The sequence below is a fragment of the Phyllostomus hastatus genome, unplaced genomic scaffold (genome assembly GCF_019186645.2).
Source record: "Phyllostomus hastatus isolate PE091 unplaced genomic scaffold, TTU_PhHast_1.1 phas_contig_16, whole genome shotgun sequence".
In the NCBI taxonomy this organism is placed as follows: domain Eukaryota; kingdom Metazoa; phylum Chordata; class Mammalia; order Chiroptera; family Phyllostomidae; genus Phyllostomus; species Phyllostomus hastatus.
Window position 1 is genome coordinate 7,201,818 of NW_025333643.1, and position 23,830 is coordinate 7,225,647.

General features: G+C 38.4%; 1 protein-coding gene across 2 annotated transcripts in view; it reads right to left on the bottom strand.

Moving 5' to 3' along the window:
* Positions 1 to 23,830, bottom strand: part of GRM7 (glutamate metabotropic receptor 7) — an 861,618-nt gene that overhangs the window by 35,710 nt on the left and 802,078 nt on the right. The window contains exons 9-10 of one of the 2 annotated variants that reach the window (XM_045832270.1): positions 22,666 to 22,912; positions 16,526 to 16,617 (exon numbers count right to left, since the gene is read on the bottom strand). In XM_045832270.1, coding sequence (XP_045688226.1) covers positions 16,547 to 16,617; positions 22,666 to 22,912 — 318 coding nt within the window. In that variant the 3' untranslated portion in view covers positions 16,526 to 16,546. The remainder of the gene's footprint in view (positions 1 to 16,525; positions 16,618 to 22,665; positions 22,913 to 23,830) is intronic. The other variant, XM_045832271.1, reaches the window with a different exon arrangement.

The following is a 23,830-nucleotide window of genomic DNA, read 5'->3' on the forward strand; positions in this document are numbered from 1 at the left end:
AATACTCAGTACAGAGTCTGTACCTAGTAAGCATCTAAAGATGGGAAGGATTGGAATATGTGATTGTGAGTTCCCTATCACTAGAGGTATTCCAGCATACTATAAATTATCACATTTTGGGATGGTACAGTGACAATCAAATCTTAATAAATGTCCTTAAGATTCCTTCCATTGCTAAGACTTCCAGATGGAGGTAATGGAGCCAACTCTAGAATAAATATCAAAGCCTAGGTTGTAGGCCATCCAACAGGAAAGTCTCAACAAGAGATCTTTCAATGACACCTCATAAGAATCTCTGGGTAAGATACTGACAAGGACTCTCATCTGTCTCAAGAAAGAATATGTAGTAGCATGCATCAGACCCACCTGGAGGGCTTACTAATGCACAAATTGATAGGTTCCATCCCAAGAGTTTCTGATTCAGCAGGTCTGGGAAGAAACCAGGAATCTATATTTTTAATAAGTTCCCAGGTGATGCTGATGTTGCTGGCTCTGGGACCAGAGTTGAGAATCTCTACATTAGACCAAGGTTCTCAGTCCTGGCTGTCACTAGATTCACCTGGGGATATAATTAAACTATAGCTGCCTGGTGCCCCACACTAATGCACTTACATAGACTCCTGGGTGGTGGTGTTCTGGAATGGCCATAGGTTAAAAGAGGTCCACGTGATTCCAGTGGATATTCTACCTGAAGAATCACAGAGTCAGCATCTGTACTTGAGCAGACGGTCATCTGGGCCCCTTTTATTATACTTCAATGTTAGACTAGTGTTTGCATTAGTTTTGCTATTCCTGTCTTTCTCTTTGGAATTTATTTTTTTATTTTTGAAATGTCATAGTGACATATGAAAAATAGCAGTGGTTTTATATTCTGAAACTGTATCAACGGTGATAACTTGCAACCCCTCCTTTTCTTAATTATTCAAGACCCAATTTACTGTTAGCAATGAGATGAAAATCTGCAGTCTGCAATTAAGATCAGTACATATGACAGTGTAAATGGGGCTTGAATACTTTCTTATTTGTCTTTTTATTACTTTAGGTGCTTTAAACCATTGTACTTATAAGAAAACCTAGAACACTTTGTAAATGAAATTACAACCTGCCATATTTTTTATTTTTTCTGCTACAACAGAAATACCTTCAGATAACAATAGCCAACTGAATTATGCCAAATTTTTATACTCACTATATAATTCAATTCCACAGTGACTCAGTGAGGTTTAGTTAAATTCTTGTGTCTAATGGACTCACTTTTCTAATAGGAGTTAGGTTTTAAAGTCAGCGTGCCTGGAAAGGGTTGGGCATGGTCACCATTTTCCTGTATAGTCTATTCAATGCACGTTATCTAGAATGTGGTCTAAAGACCAGCACCATGGTCATCAACCAGGAGCTTGTTAGAAACACAGAATTTAAGCAACCGAGTGAATCCACACCTGCATTTTAACAAGACCCTTGGGTGATCATGTGAACATTAACATTGAGAAGCAATGCTTTACATTATTCATTAACCACTAAGTCCTGCAACTGTGGAAGTTGGAGAGTCTAGAGTTACTTGGATTCTTTGCATTTTTTGCTGAGGCTTCACTTTCCCCAAGGAGTGGAGGCCTGGCTCTAAATGGATTGAACAGGGAAAGCAAAAACAACAATCTTTCTTTCCTTTTCTTCTTCCTCTCATTCCACCCATTTCATGTACCCATGTGGTTGAATTCACATTAGTTGAAAATACATGCATCACAACTCCCACAGGGGTTGGCAAAAGTAGATTTACAGTTGCAAGTGTGTGAAACACAAGAGTTTATTATTATTCTTTATTAATTATGGTGAACTTTTCTATACAAACAACTGTAAACCTACTTTTGCTTAGCCCTGTATTTATATGTCAGCTCAAAAAGTGGATTACCATCTACCATGGGCCAGGAACCATGCTAGGTGGTGATGACACAATGTCAAGGAGGAAAAAATAGTCCCCATCATTGTGGAACTTAGGGTCAGAATATGTACAATTGGAGGTGGTAATTAGCAGGCCTGCATTACATGAAGAATACTATCTTCTGTTCAATTCAGTGTTTAATTTCTAAATAATTCTCATGAGGAGTACTTTCTGTTAGGAATCCCTATATGCTGGCCCTCCATTCCAGGCTAAGTGGACATTTTCTAAGAGAATTTCCATTGCCAGTGTAGCTACACTCCTCTTCCAACTCTTACTGAGGCCAGAAGAGATGGCGTGCAGTCAAGAAAATTGCCTGCATCTTCTATATGCACTCCCAGACCCAGGCCTCCAGTGGCCAAGGAGAATCAAATGGTGTTGAGAATGAACGCTGCTTCTGGAAAGGCTGGGCATCATGCCAGCAAAGGTCCTGTCTGTTGCTCTGCCAAAGCCCAAGCTTGATATCAGCAGTCCCCAGTCTGAACAATGTCACATTCCTGTTCCCTGGAGGAAAAGGGGGTGGAGATGCTTCATTTCGCTGCCCTCTTGGGATTTTATCAATTGCACTCACTGAATACTTGCTTCTGCTTTGTGAACATCTGTCTTGGAAAAGAAGAAAACTTTTTCACTTCTGAAGGGAAGGAAGAAGTCACCTATGAAATGAGCGCTGATCACCTAACCCTGTGATCTGAATTTCTTCCTGACATCTTATAACTCTTACATGCATGCTAGCTGTTTGCTGTCCTTAAATTCCACAACACATTGCTCAGTGCCCCTCCTGCCCTGCCCCCTTTTTTCCCCAACAATGCTTGGCAGATGTTTGGGATTTGATGTCTTTACATGCCTTTCATCAATGCAGAAACTGCACTTCTTGGTGGCTGTTCTCTCCACACAATGGCTGCTGTATCATGACTTATAATGTTTAATCAGAATTTGCAACTTCCCTCCAAATAAAAGGAACAAAGCACATACTACAGGACATTTATGACTAAATCTATTTACTATTTATGAAAAATCTAAAAGCTTAGCAATCTTCTTCAAAGACAAACTGTAAAGCTTGAAAAAACTCCAGCTGTTTCAAATTTCAAGTCATTAGTGGAATGCCTGCACTAGACTTAAGTACTCTATTTGAGTATCTTTTTTAAAACAAAGCTATTGAAGACAATATTCTCTGTTACACATTTTCCCCACTACACAGTGAGCTGAAGGCCTTTGTTATTCCCAGGAGAACTGCTGATGCAGAGAGGCTTGGATCCCACCTTTGCAGCCTCCCAGCCTTCCCAGCTGTCACTGAGATCACAGTGAGATGGGCTTCAAGGTTCAGATTCCTGCTTTGAGTTGAGGGAAGGTCACACAGTGGCCAGGAGGTGCTCTTGCTGAAGGCAGATCATTTCCTTATCTGAACACAAGAGTTTCAAAGAGGTTCCCTGGTAGGTCTGCTCTCCCCAAAGTCCTGGATGATTTTCTGAAATGCCAGAGAGGAAGGGACACCAACTACTGAATGTCAGCCATGCATCAGACCACATCCTGGGACCTTAGCTTGTGTCATCTCACTCAACTTCAAAGGCATCTGGTTAATGAGGTACTTCAAATGCCCATATTGCCAGATGAGTTGGCTGAGGTAGGAAGATGTTTGGGTCAGAGTTATGCCATGTCTGATTTGAAAGCCCTTGACTCTGACCCTAGGCTGGCTTTCTGTCCTAGAAACATTGTTTATTTCTTCTGGGACCAAATAACTTTTCATGGGCAGTCAAGTTATTATTTTGAAGAGAAATCCATCTTAAAAACTATGATGTTAGAAGCTTAGAGCTGCACTCAATTCAAAATAGTCATGGCAGTCTTGTAAAGAGGGTGAAGAAAATAATTCTTTCTAATTCTTCCCAGTGACACAATCAAGAACTCATTAGAAGCCAAAACAGGTAATAGAAAAGAAGAAAGCTGATGTTTGAAGAATGCATGGAATTTTACAATTAGGGCAGTGTTTATTCACAACCTTAGGTATGATTCTCAATTAAGTCATTTGAAAACCATCTTTTGTTTTATAAAAGTAATATGCTTATTGAAGAATATTTAGAAGGTATATAGATCTTTTTTCCTGTTTATAAAATATCTGATCTGAACACATATTCCTGGGCTTGCAATTTTGTCCATTATAGGGACTTGGAGGAAATGTATTTCCATTTTTCCCCATTATTGCCATGTGAATAAGTATTTCTACATAAATAGCCTCTGCAAAATTGACAGACTATGTTCACACTTAAATGGTGATGTGAAATCTGACATTGGAGTTTCTTAAGAAAACTGAGTATTCAGTTGTCCCCTGCCCCTACCCCAACCCCCATCTCCCACCATCCACCAGATTCAGAAGATTTCTGAGTTAAAATGAAACTTTGAATTTTGAGCTTTCAGGTCAAGGATTGGCCACAATACAGGCAACACTGGGTAAAATGGTTGCCTGAATGTTTGTCCTGTTCTTATAGATCATCTTTTCCTATATTTAGCTTTAGAGTTTTTGAACATGCAATACATAAAGTCTGGGAATAAATCCTGTTTCTTGCTGAGAACACAGAAGTCTTTGCTATCTCTTATAGTACCTCCTAAAGTTTCTTCAAGTTATCTGCTCTGCTACTCCTCACTGGCTAAACCCCAAGGGCACCTTTCTCTCTACAGGGTACATTTCCACAGCCTTCAGAATAGAATTTCAGGATATTCACAATTGAGTTCTAATATATTTTCTGCCTTTCTCCAGCCTTACATATCATATACTTGTTCAGTGGGTTTCAACTGGGGCATTTGTGTCCTCAGAGAACATTTGGCAATGTCAAGGGACATTTGTCCAGAGACATTTTTGGTGTGCACATTTGCAAGATGGAGATGCTACTGGCATATAGTGGTTAGGAGCCAGGGATGCTGCTAAACATTCTGCAACGGACAGGAACAAACAATTGTGTAGCTGCCAATTCTGCTAGCACCATGGGTGAGAAACCCTGTGGTGTAGCTATACTGGAGAATGGATCTTCCTCAAACAGCCCATGTATTTATCCCTGGAAGGCATTACAGTGGTCAGAGCCATGGCCTCTGGCCTCAGAAGTCTCAACTTATACCCAAGATCTTCAATTTATTATCCGTGTGACTTTGGGAGAGTGACTCTAGTGTCTGTGCCTCACTCTCTTCAGCTATAAAGTGGGCCTGATGATGCATATCTGATATAGGTTATTGTGATTCATTGAGCTAATACCTAATAAGTACTTAGAATAGTGGTTTCAGACAGTACTCAAGATCTGCTGTCTGACACAGCTGCTAATAATGTTGCCACCATTCCTTGCAGTTTGACTTTATTTAGAATGGTCCCTCTGCTTGGAACACCCTCTCTCATGTTGTCCCACTGTTTAAGCCATAATTAGACTGTCTATTTGTCACTCCATGAGAGAAATTGCTGTTCTCAGGCCTCTTTGTATACTTCTGTGCACCTGTGTGTCATGTCTGACAGGAGTTAGATGTTCTGCCTTTGCCACTGGATGGTGAACTCCTGGAGGAGCTGTGGTGTGTTCTGTCTCAGCTTTCTCTGCCCAGGCCCTGACAACAGCAAGTGCTCCACAGACCTTGTTGGTTGGTTTGGGATTGGGCTCCATTGACAAGAAGACTAGTAGACAAAAGAAATAGTAAACTTCTCTCTTTCTTTTCAGGCTAGATTTATCATCTTTAGTAAGGCTTACAAGTCTATTTGCTTAAAAATATGAAGCCTAGATTTAAATTTGGTATATGCAATGTCTCTAAACATTCATGCTGTAATGGCATGCTGTAATGGCATTCAAAGTCAAAAGCTTAATCATGTGCAATACAGAGCCCTGTTTCCTCCCACCATAAGCAGCACATTTATCCCATAGCCTCGAGGATGTATACAGCACGTGTTGTTATCTGCTGTTAGTAATTCACTTATTTGTCTAGAGCAGTCTAACTTCTCCATTCTGGCCTGAGCTATTTACTGTTCTGTAGATAAAGTAAACAGTAGCTACTCTTTGTTGGTGATCATCTAAGGTAAAAGAAAAAAATGTTTCCTTCCCCTTGCCCCTATCTTGCCAGATTGTACTATAAACCCGTATTTTCTATAATGAAGGATTTTTCTCTCCTTGGCTTAAATATGAACTTGTCAGTCTAAAGATATTGTGGGTGTTTAATGAGGAGATGCTGTGGTATAATGGGGTCTGAATGAGTTCTCAAGCTCCTTCTGTCAGGAACCTTCTGTCACGGACCATTTTCTTTATGCCCTGAGCTGTAGTTTGTGTATCTATAGAGGAGGACCTTGCCACCTGCCCCAGTGTGATGCCCTGAAGATGAACTGAGATGCTGTGTGAGTAGGCACATGATAAAACAAAACTTTGAAATGGTATTTAAGTGCAGGCTGACTGTAACAGGTAATTGATGATAATGTGATTTTTTAAAATTTGTCCAGATTTTTATTTTTATCTTTTTCTTTACTTCTAATAATAGACTCATTGATTCTATTTTATTGACAATGTTTAGTGATCAACATAGTGAGTTTTTTTCCTTAAAAAATGTAGAGCCTGAATGAAAGCTCAAAAAATAGACTTTTTACTTTCCCTCCCCCTTACATAGCTGTTTTATAGCTTGAGTTCTGGAACGGGTCTCTGAGAAGCTGGGAGGTGCTTCTGTTCAGGTATAGTTACTCCACCAGTATGACAGAGCTGGTTTGGGGTTAAGTGTGTTACACTGGCTCTACCTACTAACTTTCCATGCTAGTTGTAAGTAAAAGTTCTCCCCAAATACAAATTGATAGCAGAGATTCCTCAAGATAATGCATAACATTACTAACTGTGATTCACGTACAATGTCTGCTTGTTGAAAGTGACTGACATCTTTTCCTGTTTGCCTGTGTTTTCCCTCACTGTCAAACATTTATGAAGTGCCAGCCAGGAAATGATGCCAGGAGCTAGCCAGGCAGGACAAATAATATATGCCAATTTGACTCTGAGGAAAATGACCCAGCATTTTCCCACTGCAATCAGAATTCCAAAATGGGCCAATCACAGGTGAAAAGTGCCTGGAAATAGGCTGTTTGGGATTGTGTGAAGGCCTGTGTTCACTCCTTGAATACTGAACTTGGCTTTTTCTGCTCTTGGTTTTTCTGCTATGGGTATAGTGCATGAGTGGGTACATTGCTTCTATTTGGGTGGTGATTCAGAAAACCATCCTCTCTGCTAGCTAGACACATGGTGACTGCAAAGTTGCCACCTTGCCTGCTTTTCAAGAATTATGTGCAATGCCAGAGTAAATAAATAAAGAACCTTATAAATACCATATGAAAGGAATGGAGGGAGTCTTCGCAGCTGCAACAAAACCATTTCTGAAAAACACTTCTTTTTTTGCTGGTTCACTATATATATTGCCCACTCCATAATCTAAACCACTTTTTAGATGCTACAAAAGAAATGCTCCAAAGAAATGGGCCCTGATGTCCTCAGAGAGAGACTGCACAGTATGTGCACAGTCAATGGAGCGTCTAAGAACAAAAGCTATCTCTTCTGTGGAAGAAGTTCTCATTCTCCTTTTTACATTCTCTAGGCAATGGCTCAGAACTTCCTGGGAGGATGCAATGTTCTGTGTTTCTGCTGTCCAATGTGGTAGTCACTAGTGGTGTGTGTCCACTGAGCACTCAGGATGTGGCCAGTGCAACTTAGAAATCCAAGTTTTCATTTTATTTAATTCTAACTAACTTAAATTTAAATATCCATGTGTGATTAGTGCCTACCATATAAATGGAGCAGCTATAGCTCAGTTGGTAGTATTCATAATAAGAAAAGTAACAGATAATTATTGAGCATTATGTTATATACCAAGCATTGTATTATGCATACATGCACTACTTTAATCCTAATCAATAACCCTAAGATGTGATTACTAATATTATACCCAGTTTACAGATGAGACTACTGATGCACAGAGTGTAAGCAATGAGCCCACATGACAGTCTAGAGCAGGGAAAAATTGGTTTCAGCACCTAGGAGGAAGGGCTCTAGCACCCTGTTGTACTGTGCACCAGCCTGCCTCTCTGTAAAATGATGGCAAATCTGTGAACAGCAAGGGAATTGAAGCAGTGGTTATCTTGACTGTGCTTACTACCTGACTGGGCAGAAAAGCATGCAAACCATCAAAGCATGAAACACAATTTAAAAATAGCAATGTCTTTGAGGACTTCAGGGCTAAATAAAGTCAGAATTGCCTTACTGAGTAGCTTAGAATAATTGCATAACAGTCTGTTAACTCACTTGGACTACAGAGGGCCATGACCTGTGGCCTACTGAGTGTAGGAAAAAAGAAATAGTCACCCAACTTTTTATTTGGTGTTGTCATGGAGATTCAGCCTCAAATAATGATGGTGCTATGTTTTCCACTCCAGTAATAGAGTTCAGCAATTAGCATTATCTTTATTTAGTCTGCAAGACCAGTCTGGAAGATCTCTTGAGAGAAGACTTTGAAATAGCTTCTCACAGTGCTAGCAGACAGATAGAAATGACTTCCTGGGAACATGGTGAATGCTGCTCATGCAATAAACCCCAATGTACATTTTTTAAAATTGTTTTTTAATATCCTGAAGAATACTCTGCTGTGTGATCACCATCACATCAACACCATACTGCATTTGTTGATTATCAGGAATGATTTTCAACAAAAGTTCCCAAACCTGGGTGTGCATCAGAATTCCTGAGGAAGAGTGTTAAATGCAGGTGACATTTTGATGAGCACCTGGTCAGAGAACAAAGGATTTAAATTAGACCAAAGTATAAACTCAAATGCATTTAAGAAGACTTCTTCTTGGCAAATTTTCTGCCACAAATACGATTTTAAAATGGGTCCTTGGAATCTCCTTACAAATCTGGGTACGAACAGGTAGTAGTGATTTAATGTAAGCACTGCCGTGGTGGCAACTATATCAGATGGGTTGATGCCTCGAGTCAGGGAATAGGTGCTGTGTTATGAAATTAAAGGAAAACTAAGTGTGTTTAAACATGTTTTCCCAGTGGATCCTCTAATAGTGTAATAAAATTTTGGCTTTAAGACACCACTGCTCCAAAAAATGATCAATACCAAATAGGTTGAAGACTAGATAGGAGATGTACTGATATTTCAATTTAAAGATCTTGCAGGTTTTTCCAGACAAAAATCAGAGGCAGGTGGATTACTTGACACTCTCAAACTTTATTGTGTGTGGTACAGAGAGAAAATGGGTACAAGAGATGGCTGGGCAGAGGATCAGATTGGAATCTCCAAATTCTTTCCTACAGGGAACATAAGCAGAAAACTCAAGTTAATTTACATGATACCATAACACTGCTGGCTAACATCTGAGTACCTACTGTACTAAACTCTGTTCTAAGTGCTTTGCTTTTATTTACTCTTCACAACTACCATTTTATCCACCAGGTGTCCAGAGGCACAGAGAGAGGACTTTCCTAAAGAGTCAGCATTCAGCCTGCTTGGCATAAATGATAGAGTCTCACATCCTGGTACCCTATTTCACTTTGTTTTCCTTTATGTGAGTGTCAGGTAGGAGTCCCTATTGGTGCTACTGTCCCTGCTAATTGACCTAGAATAGACTTAAGAATTCAGTTTTCAGGAGGAGACTGGCTTTGTCAGGGTCGCATCAAAGTCCAGGTTGCTGCCACATTTGGTGGCATTGATATCATTCTTAAAGTCCCAATAAAAAGTTTCTAATAGGCCAATGTCTCAATAAATTTTTTTAGTGTAATTAAAAAAAATTTTTTTTGATTGGTGGGCTGTGTAGCAAAGCCTCCCTAGAGTACTTAGAAGGATGCAACAAAGATAACTTGCCTTGGGCAGTCAGCTGTCTGTGGCCAGTGCAGATGGTCAGTTGTGGCTGCATTTTTCACCTGAATAGAAACAACAGCTTATGTCTCAGTCTGGACTATAGCAAACCACGGGAAATTAAAATGCAAATGAAATTTGCAAACATGACAAAAATGAGGGAAAGAGGAATTAAGTTCCTAGAACAAAAATCTAGCATTTTTCATGCTAATCCTTGGTGGCCAGCTTAGTCAAATTTTTAGCTAACACAGATGATAATGACCTTTGTGGCCAGTTTCCTTATAGAGATTTGCTATGATGAAAGCCCAGAGAGAAGAAATAGATGATGAAGCTGTGAGGGGAATTAACTTTTCACATTTGTGTGAGAGGAAAGTGTCATTTTTGTTTAATGCTACCAAATCCTCTTCTGAGTTTAATATCCTTTGCTTAGGTTCCTATGCAAAAATCAATCACCTTATGCAGAAGTGGAGTCTGCTTATAGCCATCAATATATGACAATTTGTGGTCTTAACTGTGAATGGGCTGCACTCTGCCCTGAGTGACCAGGGGGCCTCAATTGTTACTCAGTGGATTTCAGTGAAGTCTTAAGAGTGAAATATCTCCAGCTCTGGAAGGCCATGTTCTCTGAGGCAGAAACTATACTTTTTAATTTTTCAGACCACTGAAAGAATCCAAGAGTAGGTGAAAGAGCATCCAGTAGTCTCATCATTTGCAGTATCATTAAGGGAAAAGCAAACAAGAACAAAAACAAAAACAAAAACAAAAAGAGGGCACATCTCTAATTCTAAAACGGCTCTGAAATCAGATTGTGATGTTAACCTTGAAGGCTTGGAGGGCCTTGCTCATCTTTAGGAAACAATTGATGAGAACAATAAATGCTGACTAGGTAGATTTTATAGACTGAAACATTTTATCCTATTTCATTCACTTTCAGAAATGTTTATTAGAATGGACCCTGGCCAGAAGACCCGGCTCAGGTGCCCACTCTGCCACACATTGATGTGTGTTTCTGGCAACTTGCTTCACAGCTCTGAGCCAGTTTCCTCATATGGGAAGTGGGACAATATGATTTGTCTCAATAGGTAGCTGAGTACTCTGTAGGTCTATAGCAATAGGGATAATATGGTGCATTTATCATCATCATAGTTGATATTGTTGCTATTATTACTAAATTTCTGTAAAGAACCCTGCCAGGCCCTTTGAAGACAGAGATGAATGAGCCTGGCCCTCCATGGAATTCTATATTTGAAATGAGCTTGAAAAATACTAAACTTCAAAGTATCGACAAACATCTTTGTGAGGTTTTGTTAATTGATTTTGTTGTTGTATCCTGGTCTCGAAAGGAAACCAAATGTATTTCACAAGCAAAGATTAAAGGACTCTGTTGCACTCAGTCATTATCCTATCACTCAAGACATGTCCCAGAACTCTTATTTGTACGTAAAATGCTCTTCAACTTGCCAGTCGGCCTGAAGTTACCTGTCAAACTTAATCACATGGAGTGGTTCATATATCAGGTGGCATGAGCCTAGCTGTCCCACAGCAGCTTGGCTGAGTGACTGATAGCCTCCTCTGTCAATTTCACCCAGACAAAAAACTATTAATGACCCATCACAAGACCACAGTGAACCACTTCAAAACACAGAGCTTGTTGTATAGATAAAGGAAAGGTTGCCTGTCTTCATTGGTAATCTAAATGTCATCCCTTCCAACTTTGATGGCTTATGGTACTCAGAAAAATTATAACCACAAAAAAAAAGTAGAGAAAGGAAAGCCAATTAAAACAGAGGGACAAGTAAGGACTAACAATGCTACCCTATGTATACTCAGCCTTTTGTAAGGGAGAGCTTTTGTTTACAGTTCCCATGCCATCTCTACAGTATCCCATTAAGGAAGTTTGCTCCCACCTTACTCTAGAGGAAACTGAAGATCGGAGAGAATATGACTTAGAAGGACATGAGGTGATTAAGCTTATGCTGCCCCAAGTATCAGAGCCAGGGCTAGGACCTGGATCCAGTTTTCCTTTTTCTTAGCCAGAGAAAAGAAATAGGACACACAAGGTCATAGCCTATACTTGGACCAACACTTACAGCAAGAGGGGTTGCTGAGTCATATCATGTTCTTCCAAGTGTTTGGGTCAGCTCGGCAAGAACAGGCTCTGGAGACATTTTGTCAATCTTCTGTATGCAAACTGGGGTGCTCTGAGGTTACTCTGAAATAGGGCAGAAATATAAGGGAAATTCAAAACTAATTTTAAACTTGAAAAGAAAAAAATAATGAGAATATTATGTGGATCATAAAGAGAAATAATGATTACCTTTGATTCCTAGAGAAAGTTAATTGAAAATGCATCCAAGTTCCATTGTACAGCCAAAAAAAAAAAAATTCCACAAAGCTGAGACATATCCTTAGGAGGCAGAAACAAGAGTCACCATCACTTGAGTCCTGAGAAGATGCTCATTCACAGAAATTAGGAGCAAGAAAGATTGTAGAGATTAAGTGACCTTGATTTAGGACCCACACTGTTTCTTTACAAGTGTAAATGATGCTTGGGCCCTACAAGACAAAATCTGTCCTTAATGCCAGTCTCTAAGAAAATGCACATAATAATTGGAAAACCACCAACTCATTGTCTTTACTGAATTAGAAGTTATAGCCATTTAAAGAAAGTACTCAGGATCCATTTGTCCTTTGAAAGAAAATGGTATAGATATCCATGGTCCACAACAGGAAAGAAATAGGCATAAAACTTGGCTGGTTTTACACATGGGGTTAACTAATCAAAAGAGACATCAATTACACAAGGGCAGACAGAGCCCTGACCATCAGTGTTAAGAGGTACATGTAAACACTACAGCATACTCATGAAACCTGTGACATCAGGGTCAGAAATTGCCTTTTCAGGGCAGTGTTTGTTATCCTAGAGGTTTGATCTGGAAGAATACAATTCCACTTGCTAAAGCTGCAAGCTTAGTATTTTCTTATTATTAATAAACACTCACTAGATACCTACTGTTTATGTACTATGTTCTAGGTGAGGCTAGGAGCCTTTGGTATGTAAGGTATTATACTACATTTCATGAATATTTTCTGAGAACCTGCTATTTGCCAGGCCCTCTACTAAAGGCACAAGAATAAAGATGACTTGGTCCCTCTACGCCCACGCTACTTCCCATGTGTCATTCCCCCAACCTCTCTACTTTAAGTCCTAGTTCTTCTGCCTCACATAACTGCTTTCTAGTCTTAGGACACCATATTCTTTTGTTCTCCTGGTTCTTTCTGGAAACTTGTTTCCTGAGTTAAGTGTCTTTTCTTTGTGGCTGCCTGGAGTCCTTCATCTTTTAGGAACAGCTCAAACAACACCTCCTAGGTGATGCTGTTCACACATAGCTCAGGAACACTTGGTGCACACCTCTGCTAAGAGCCCCTATCACTCTGAACTAAAATTGCATACCTTGAAGTCTCTGATCAGATCTGAACTCCCTCTGGGTATTGTTGACTTCTGTCCCCAATTCCTACTCAGTTCAGGGCTGACCCAGAGGAACAGTGCTTCCCAAGTGTTTCTTTGACTCTCTTAATAAGTCCTGGCCAGATGGTGTGATGACATATAAAACTTGATATAGTTTTTGTGACTTTGGGGTATGGTGTGTATGTTTCTTTTATGCTAAGAACTAGTAGAAATCTCAGCCATGTGAACTCTCATCCCATCCTTTAAATTAAACTGAAGTGGCAGAACAGAGATGGCAAATATTAATTGTTTTTTGAGGCTGCTAAGATCTCAAACCCTGATGAGAGAAATAATGGTATTTCACAGAGCTCTTAAGCAGAAAGAAATACACCAAAAAGATTTATAGTTGCATTTATTTCTAAGGTGATTTCATGTCAAAGGTCAGCTAACATATTCTTTGCTCTGCTGTACTTACAGGGAGTTTCAAATGGATTTTAAGTAGAGGGAGTCTCCAGTAAACTCAGAAATATCCATTGAATGTTAAAATGAAGGGAGAGCCCATACATGACACAAAAAGTTCAATTGTACAGTTCCAAAAGCTTAAAAATGTGAGATGACCCCATTATAGTATTTATAGAAAATAAGAGATTATGGATTTTTATAATACCATTTAATAAATTAATGAAATATCAATAATATTATAACTAGCATACTTGCCTGGAAAGATATACCTATACAAAATACTCAAGGCTGTTAAATATCCATATTTGCTAAATTAAACTCTTAAAGTTTTTAAAGTCAGAACATATAGGTTTAAAAATTTACCTCCTAACAAAACAATCTCTTTCTAACCTGGTAATGATGCTAGATTCCACCTGCTAGATGATAGAGATTAGTTAGACATTTTTTTTTGGTGTTGTTAATTGCATTTTAAAATAAATGTCACTAGATTAATAACACTAACGACTGAAGAGTTTTAAATTTATAAACATTCAGACAACAGCTGCTGGCAGTGTCGATTCAGCTGGTGCCTGGCCCACAGTGCTTGTGGAAGAAGAGTGGAGTACACGGTATGTGTTTTCATACCAGGTTAGGTTCTGTTCTGTCTCAGTTTGAACCTGCTTCTTTCAAATGCCAGCAAGCAGATGTTGATTTGCTCTATATGGTGTGCCTTTGTTGGGGTGTGGGGGCTGAAACTGAAGTCTTAATAACACAAGAGTATGGAAGTTGACTCTTGAAATGATAGGTTTTTCTTATTGTTTTGTCTCACTGAAAACAACCACAAAGAAATGGATTTGAACACACAACATGAAGCTTCCTCCCTTGTTTCATTGTGACCCCTAGCTTCCCAGTCTCACTGTAACTCAAACAAGGTGATACATTCCCTCCTTTGAATAAATTTAACTTAAATTAACTTCCATTCCCTATTGTTTTAAGTAGCTACATTTGATGTTTATCATTAATTTGCGAAGCCACCTTTAAACTGGCAGAAAAGTAGAGCACCTAATCAAAAACCTTGAAACAGGATAATCCTAGCAAAAAGTTTACTTCTAAATAGCACATCCCCAAAGTTTTTTAACTGAAAGTTTGACTCAAAACCATTTTCACCTTGCACCCTTTAAACCAAAAGGCATCAATTCAGAATGGAGCTAAAGAGAATTTTTAATGGATTGAGATTAAATCTATCATTTTTACCCAGGGAGCATTCTTTTTCATTTATTCTGAGGCAGTCTCCTGTAAAAGGACCATTAAAGTGATGAGCCACAGTATTTTGACAAGCACTTGTACTGCAAAAACTTGAAATCTCACTGGAATACAGTTATATAGTCACTGGGAGAAGAGAATGCCCTATTTAAAAACTAGGACAGATCATGTTGATAGGGAAAAAGGAAATAACTGTATGAACAGTATGTCTGAAATTAAAGACTAAGTTGCTGGCATCCATCTAAAATCAACAGAAAATGTAATTACTCTTTGAGAGTACTCTTGTCTTACAGTGCTAAATGAATTAAAAAGAGCACGATATTATTTGTACTTAGAACACCATTACAAACACAAAGATGGGAGAAACACAGCAATGATCTGATAAAAGTTCCATGTCAGAAACACAGAAGAGAGAGCCCAGCCCTCATTATGAACCAGTGTTTCCTCAGCCCATGGCACGACTGCTCTGCTCTCTCTCTGGGGATCTGTCCAGAGAGAGGTCTCTTTTTCTATAAGCACAGTAGGTTTAAAGGAAATCAAAAGGGAACTTTTTTTGAACATTTTATTCAAAGCTACCACATGATTTTAATAACTTTACTCCATGTTTTTTGCTGTTTATTTTCCCACAGTTCAGAATACCCTGACTCCAGCTGGCCAAAGATGCTTGCTAAAGCAAGGGTTGTTTTCCACTATGTTATAATGTTGCTCAGGCTGAACCGGGGAGGTAATAATACTAATACTAACATTCTTCCACAGCATATGTCCTTTAGTGAGAGCCCAAATAATACATAGGCATCAGTGGTTAATCAGTCGTTATTGTCACGGCCACCCATTGTCTGTGCAGTTTACAGATCAGACCATTCACCATTTGCTTTAAGTTTATATGCCCTTGGTATTTATTGTTTGTGGGTTTAACTAATGTTGAAACTCATTTTTAGACTCTTATGGTCTTTTATTGAACCTTTCCCAGCTCTGTGAAGTGACTGAATTTAGTTCAGTGTTTCTCTGAGGCAGAACTATGAGCCACAAATCATCTTCAGTACATTATTACCAAGTCCAGCCAGCAAACCCTTTTTCATTTCTTTGCTGAAAAGAACCATCTAAGACCATTTTGGTTTTAAGATGGTTGGGGCATTCATTGTTTCTAGGAAGGGATACATTTCTTTGGTTGTATTTAATAAAAAATAAACCAGAACAAACATTTTTATTAGGCTTGTAAAACATCCCCCCTCTCTCTTGTAAATTTTCAAAATTGCCTTCTGAAACAGGTGTGAAAACATACACTTAAAGGTAATCTCTCACCATGGGTAGTTTTAAAGTAGAGCATGCATCAGAATGACCAGGGTCAATTCTTCCATTATTGGCTACCTTTTCAGGAAGGACTGATGTACACACTCATACATATGTTCTCCAGAGAATGCACCAGACATATGACATAGCAGCTCCCTGCATCACACTTAGCTAATGAGTCATCTTTGAAAACATGTTTCATCATATAAATAGATTTACAGGTAATCATGCACAATTTTTGTGGAAACATTTCTAACTCTCAGTAAAGACAAGAACACACACAAAAAATAAAAATTGTATTTTCTTACCTTTTGAAAAGCAGGCAAAAGCTATACTGTTGGTGGGATAGTGTACCAAGTAACAGACTTTTGTACACTTTTTCTTACTGGTGGTATACAGTCTACAGGAAAAGTAAATATATAGGTATGTATAAAATAAGTGTTCAAACAATATTCCTTTTTTATTCTTTTTGTTCCTTTTGGACAAGAGGCTGCAATAGAGACCGTAGACATTACCCCCACTCTTTCAGTGGGTTCAGCTGTCTTTGGTAGACCAGTTCACCACAATTCAGGTACCTCTGAACATGAGAGTACTGGTGCCTCTTGGGTTAAGGCAGTTTGGTTTGACTTGCTTGCAGTGGAGCAGTTGAAAGAACCAGCCCCCAAGTAATTTATCTATCTGGTAAGAGTTCTTTGCTTCCTGTTGCCATCCCTTTTTTTCTCAGCCTACTCCAGGTATGATGACCAGCCTGTGCAGTTAGTCCAGAAGAATGAAGCAAATAGCATAATGCCGAGAATGCTAGGGAGCTAACAAATGAAGAAGCAGCACAAAAACACAGCAAAAACCATGACAAATTTACAGAGCACAGGCATGCATTCCAGAATTTTCTAGGTATTGCTACTTATGTAGGCATTGATGCACACATCCATTTTCCAGCAGTTTTTGAGTTTTTTTGTGTGTGTTTTTTTGAATTGAATATCTCCTTATATTGACTGTTTAACTCCTATATGTAATAATTGCTGGGAACAGCACAGTTATTTATATATATTTCCTTACTATAGATGCAAAAGTAGTAATGAAGCAAAAACAGCATGAGAAGACATCTCATATGTAATATACCTTATTTAAAACTTTCTATTTTAGGTGAAAATTGTTCATACTCACTGATTTAAACTAGTCTTTTATGAAGTGTCTTTGTCCAGCCTCTATTTCAGGGTCAATTACTCAGTCACATGTTCCCACGTCAAAGGAGGGAGTATGTCCCAAGCTATCCACCAAGATGCTGCTGACTTTCCAGAGTAAACTAACTCTAAACAGCCCAGGAACTTTAACAGTTTCTCTGCACTGACCGGGGACATTAGCTTAGCAAATGAATAGTAGTTTAGGACAAAGCTAGCTTAGGGCTGCCTATCACTATACACTGCCATTCTTTACAAGGAGAGCACCTGACCAGAAGATAAGTCACAAAGCATCTTCTGGTTCTGTCCAGTCCAGATGAGGAAGGCAGCAGGACTTACCCACTTATTTCAATAAAGTCATGTTGCTCCCTTTAATATTATCCATCCAACTAGAAAGGGGTCCTGGTGGCCACCAAGGATCCAAGTCCCAAGCACCATCAAGCCCCCTGCTTATCTGGCATCTCAACATTTGCCATGAATATACAATGGCCAAGTCAACAATGGTGAGGTACCTGGCAACATGACAAATACTGAATACAGAACTAAGAACCAGAGTTTGAGTTGCACTCCTTCTTAAAAAAGAATGTTCAGAAGGCATTAGTGGTAGCCAGGTCTAAAGCTATCCAAATTAGGTAAGGCCTTTCTGATCTGCCTGCAACAGAAACCTTGTTTGTGTAAATAAAAATTCATTAAGTAGCTGAGGTACATCCCATACCCCCTTCTGTTTTGCACTCAGTGCAAAACCAATAAGCATCCGAATATCTAATATGTTAGTAGTGAACAGATAACTCTTGGTTTATCCCGTACAGAAAGAAGGGTTTTTTTTTCTTTAAAACAATGGCATTTTAGATGAAGAAGTAACCTAGGAAGAAAATTGTACCTCTTGGGGATAAATCAGACTGTGTTCATAGTGAGGCAACAAGCACATTTGGTTTTATGTAGACATGTAGTTGCAGTGTGGACTTGGATGAGTAGAAGCGTACATGCACTGAGTGGCAAGCTGCATTGAGGGAGCAGAGCTGTTAAAAAATGAAAACACTGAAGACTGAAACACATTGAGACTAAGTGTTTAGAGCAATAATGAATAGGGGGAGATTTCTGTTTCATTATTTACTTTGTAGTGCATACTATAAACTGGACATCTCAGATTCCCTCCCTCGGAGAACAGTGTACAGAATTTCTCCTTTGGAGAGGCACATTTGTTCTACAATTGCCTGGTCTGCACTTTAGTTTGTTTCTTTTTAACCAGACAGCTTCATTTCAGGAAATAATTTCTTTGCTTCTGTTACCAAAGTTTAGAATTTTGATAAAATGTGACTGTACTTGGCCTTAAATAAGATACAGTAATAATGTTCCCTTATACCAGAATAGTCTAATTGAGAGTATTTTCATTAATTGAAGTTTTCACTACTGCTCCTTGCCTTCATACATACACTTCTGCATGGCCAAGGACAGGTTTTCCAAGTATAATTGCTACCTATGTTGTCACTATTTCCTTATTAGCTGTCTCTTTGGATCATTAAAATGACTATTTGTTTGCATTTTGACCTCATGCAAATGTTTCATTTCTTTAAGTTAACTTTGCTTTGAATTAGCATCACTGCTAAAATTCTGGGGTGTATTTCCAACACAGGCTCAGGTTGATTGTCCTAGAATGAAGTCTTTGCCTGGTAAGATATATTAATTTCTTAGCCCTGGCTTGCTTAGCTCAGTGGATTGAGCTCGGGCTGCGAACCAAAGTGTCACAGGTTCAATTCCCAGTCAGGGTACATGACTGGGTTGCAGGCTATGACCCCCAGCAACCGCACATTGATGTTTCTCTCTTTCTCTCTATCTCCCTCCCTTCCCTCTCTAAAAATAAATAAATAAAATCTTAAAAAAAGATATATTAATTTTTTATTAATATAAGAAAGAGCTGTGCTCTCTGATAGTGGCCATGCCACAGATGGCTATTTAAATTTAAACTTTTTGAAATGAAGTAAATTTAAAATGGCCTTTCCTTATTAAGTGGCCATATTACAAGTGCTGATTAGCCACATATGGCTATAATGTTTTCGGCACTGCAGAAAGTTCTGCTGGACAGATTTGGCCTGGATAAGGTCTTTAGATTCCTCTTCGGGACCTTTGAGGGCTGGGCCATCAGAAACCCCAATGTTTGGAGGTACATGAATCTCTTCCTGTGGTTCAGCAAGTATCTATTTAAATTATTTATGGTGTTTTGGAGAGTATTTATATAAATCCAGAAGGACTAAATCAATTCTTCAAAATCTTTTGTATTGATTATGTGATAAAGACTTTATTTGATTTATCTATTTTATAGACACCAAAACAACAGTAATGACAAAAGTCAATGAAATTTTTTCAAGGGAAAGACACCCAATGAATTCCAAGTGGAATAATTATTTTCACTGATATAGGTAATAAGATATTTGGACTTTTTAGTTAGTAGGCAAGGCCTCTACCTGGGCAGCCTTCTTTGAGCTCGTTACTCCTGTCGTTATAGACAACACTGTAAGCAATAATACATTTCACAGCACATTTAACTAAAGAGTCTGCCACAATACATCATATTATTCTTTACATGAAAGCTATATTACCAACTGAGGAAGCCAAAAAAGTAATTACTATGTTGGAATTATGACATGCCACATTCTAAGAAGCAGCAGCAAAGAAAATAAGCATGAATTTGGGAGTCAGACCTGTGTTTCAGTCCAGCCTCTGCTGCTAACCAATGTGTGACTCTGTTAACATCACTTAATCCTGTTAAGCCTGTTTCTTCAGTAAAATGAGAATGATAAACCCCATTCTACACAGGGAGAAATAAGGCAGTCCACAAACAACATTCTACATAATGCCCATTTCAAAGGATAGTTGATTGAGTATTATTATTAGTAGTAGTAATATTAGTAGTATTGTTAGTTAGCATATAATGGTTGTTAGCATTTTAACAACTATTATTATACCCCAAACAGCTTCAACAGGGACAGAACCTAATCATTAAAATTTAACAACTATAGAAATGTTGTTTCAAACTAATTATTTTTAAGTAGTGTAGTAGTGAATTAATTGCCCAAATTAAAAAAAATAATTTGGTCATTTTTTTCAATATATATATATAGAATTTTGACCATATTTTCTGCTTATTGATTTTGGGCATATTCCAATGTATGTGTGTGTATGTGTACAGATATAAATGTAAAACTGTTATTGAGATGTCTCCAGGATAAATGTTTTATGAAATGCAAATCTTACAAGAGTTTCTACAATAAAACTCTACAGGAGTATAAATGCAGGTATATTGATTAATACAGGTATACATATAAAGAGACACATATGCATGTTTGTGAAAATATTTCTTTTTGTGAATTCATTCCATTTACTTCCTGATGTTCAGTACGCCTTTAACTGTATCATTATATCTATATAATAAAACATTCTGAAGTATATTCTTGGGCAAATATTTTTGCCTTTCAGGAATGGAAGGGAATTAATGCCTTATCATTCAACTATTTTCTAGATGCATGCTATTTTATGACACTTATGACATAGATATTATTATTTTGATTTTATACATGAAAATGTGGAGCTTTAGAAGAGCTCAGTGATTCTCAAAGTCACACAGCTGTTAAGTGGAGTGGCTTGGATTTGAACCCAGGTCTGTCTCAACATCTTCTTACATCAAATCAAATACCACAACAATCCACCATCAGGTTTTCCTCTTCTCAATTGACCATTTGCTCTGAAAACCCAAGACAGAGCCTGTATATCCATTCTGCCCACTCTGGTTCTCCCTTCTCTTGGGGTGATGCTTCTTCTTCCTCTCTCCTTGTCCTAGAATTTCTTCACTTGAAATGTCAAAGTGATACCCACCATATTATTAATGAGCCTTTTCTACCTTGACTACATAGTCTCAAAGTGTTTCATAATATTCACTCAACTAACTACTTAGAAATGGAGATGGGCCAGATCACAGACCTCTGTATAATATTTGTCAGGATCAAACTTCATGTCTCCTGGTTTTTAAAGGTCTCCTTCTTACTGCAGAGCATAAAGGATTACTTCAGAGTGTTTAGAATAAGAACTCTTTTTGCTTAGCAATAAACTTTTGGCTACAACAAAATTGGCTCATAACTGAAAAGTAGTATGTCACGAGTAACTTACTGGAAAACTGGAATCCCCCTCTACTTTAAAAACAGGAAGTTTCATGAACATTTGTATCTACTTATTCTATATGAAACTGATCAGAAATTTCTAGAAAACAAATCCTAGATCTCATTTTTAATCTGAAATTTACTCTTCTATAAATGTTAATAACAGCAATTGATGTAGTTAACCTCTGGATAAATTTTTTATGCCCATCTTCTTTGGAATTATTTGCAGGGTCAAACAAAGGCTGCCCTGAGGTTACAGATATGCGATGTAGCATATCAAATCTGGCATTGAATCTTTAATTCAACCTTTAATATTTAGTTTTTAGTTGAATGGAACTCTTCTGTAGTGCTGTGGTAGATGTCTTTGCCCTATGGGGATGCTGTTACCGATGGTGTCTGGGCCTGTATGCTTGGATAAAAGTTTGCCAATGTTTTTGATTCTAGAACACTTGCTTAGTAAAGAATCATAACTTTCAGCCCTGGCTGACGTAGCTCAGTGGATTGAGCGTGGGCTGTGAACCAAAGTGTTGCAGGTTCGATTCCCAGTCAGTATACATGCCTGGGTTGCAGGCCATGACCCCCAGCAACCACACATTGACGTTTCTCTCTCTCTCTCTATCTCTCTCCCTTCCCTCTCTAAAAATAAATAAATGAAATCTTAAAAAAAAAGAATCATAACTTTCTTTATACCTATGTTCCAGTGGAAAGAAGTTATGATTCCAAAATTCTTAAATATTCTAATTTCATTCCTACTGCTGAAGTTCAATCAGATGTCGAAGTTTTCTTAACAAGAAGTTGTCTTCCTAACAGGAAGGGGTAAACAAAGGTGTTTATGTCAATGGGAGGGTTTGGGACCAAAGGACAAGGAACAAGGAGAAGGGGAGGTTTCTCATTTCTGAAGCAGTGCCTCTGAAAGCTTCTTCCAACAGGGCAAAAAAAAATGGTGGCGAGAATAAGGCAGAACTCTTAAGCACAAATGTCATTCATCTAGGCAACCTAGTCAGTTGTACCCAACCCAAGAATGGTTACAGTATTTCTCCAAAGAAAGGCAAATGCACACCATGTTTCTGAGAGCTTCTGATGCAGGGTGGGAAGATGAAAGAAAGGAGAGTTACTTACTGTTTGGGTCTACGTTTTCACAGAGTTCTGTCTTTGCCTCACCGTTGGGTCTGTCACTAGGTTTGTGTGACAGCCGTGATGACATGGTGGCTGCTGTGACTACTGCCTTGAAACTTCGCTTCCGCTTCTGGACATTGAGTTCAGGGTGGAAAATGATGATGTACACTTTCGGCATGTATAGCATCCCCAGCGCCACTGATGCACTTAGGTTCATGGAGATTGTAAGTGTGGTAGTTTGTATGTAGAGCTAGGAGACACAACACACAAGACACTATTACAAATAAAATGACCACAGAGGGAGTCTGAACACTTAACATGATGTAAAGAATGACTATGGCTAGGAGAGAAAGCATAGTAATCTTTAGGGGTTTCTGATAAAAAAAAAGAAAGAAAACAAGACAAAATGATTCTGAACAATTATTGGAGAGTTTATGCATATATTTATTGTTTGAATGCCATGGGAGAACCCATGTACATGCTTGTCCTGGAGAAGTTTCCTACATAGAAATTCAGGGTGGACCTAGAATCAGATTTGAAGTATCTTTAATCATAATGTCAACTGAATGACAAAGATGTGAAGATCATAGAAGTTTTTAACCTTGAATTGAGTAAGGAAAATTTTTTTACCCTCCATACCTATGCAAAATTACCTCTTGATACACAGAGGCCTTAGGTCTGGGACCTTATTTGAAAAGTCATTATTTCTCATGTATAATTTTTCAAAAGGCTTCACCTTTACCATACCTACAAAGTAGTAAGTTGAGTTTCCCTGAAAAGTAATCCCTTCTTGTTTAATTCTGATTTTAAAAACATCAATGACAAGGGACTAAGAACTAGTGATATTGTCTTGTTCAGTATCTTTACATTGTCAAATTGCTAATAGGGTGCAAAATATCCTCCTGGCATTTGTGGTTATTTGTGGTTTGGATGTTGCCCATAGCTGTCCTTGTCTCCTTTTGCTTCCTTGAGAAATCAGTAGAGCAACTACTCACTGTTTAATGGGCTAAATCCTTGTCTTGCCTACATTTGAAAAGATGACAGTTGAAGGGTGCAGGGAAATGTCAGATCAGTGAGGGAAAAACTACAGACAACTTGTCTTGGTCTAGCTGTGTTTATGAAGTTCCCTCTCATGATCTAGAATCATCCCCAGCAATACATTTAGGCA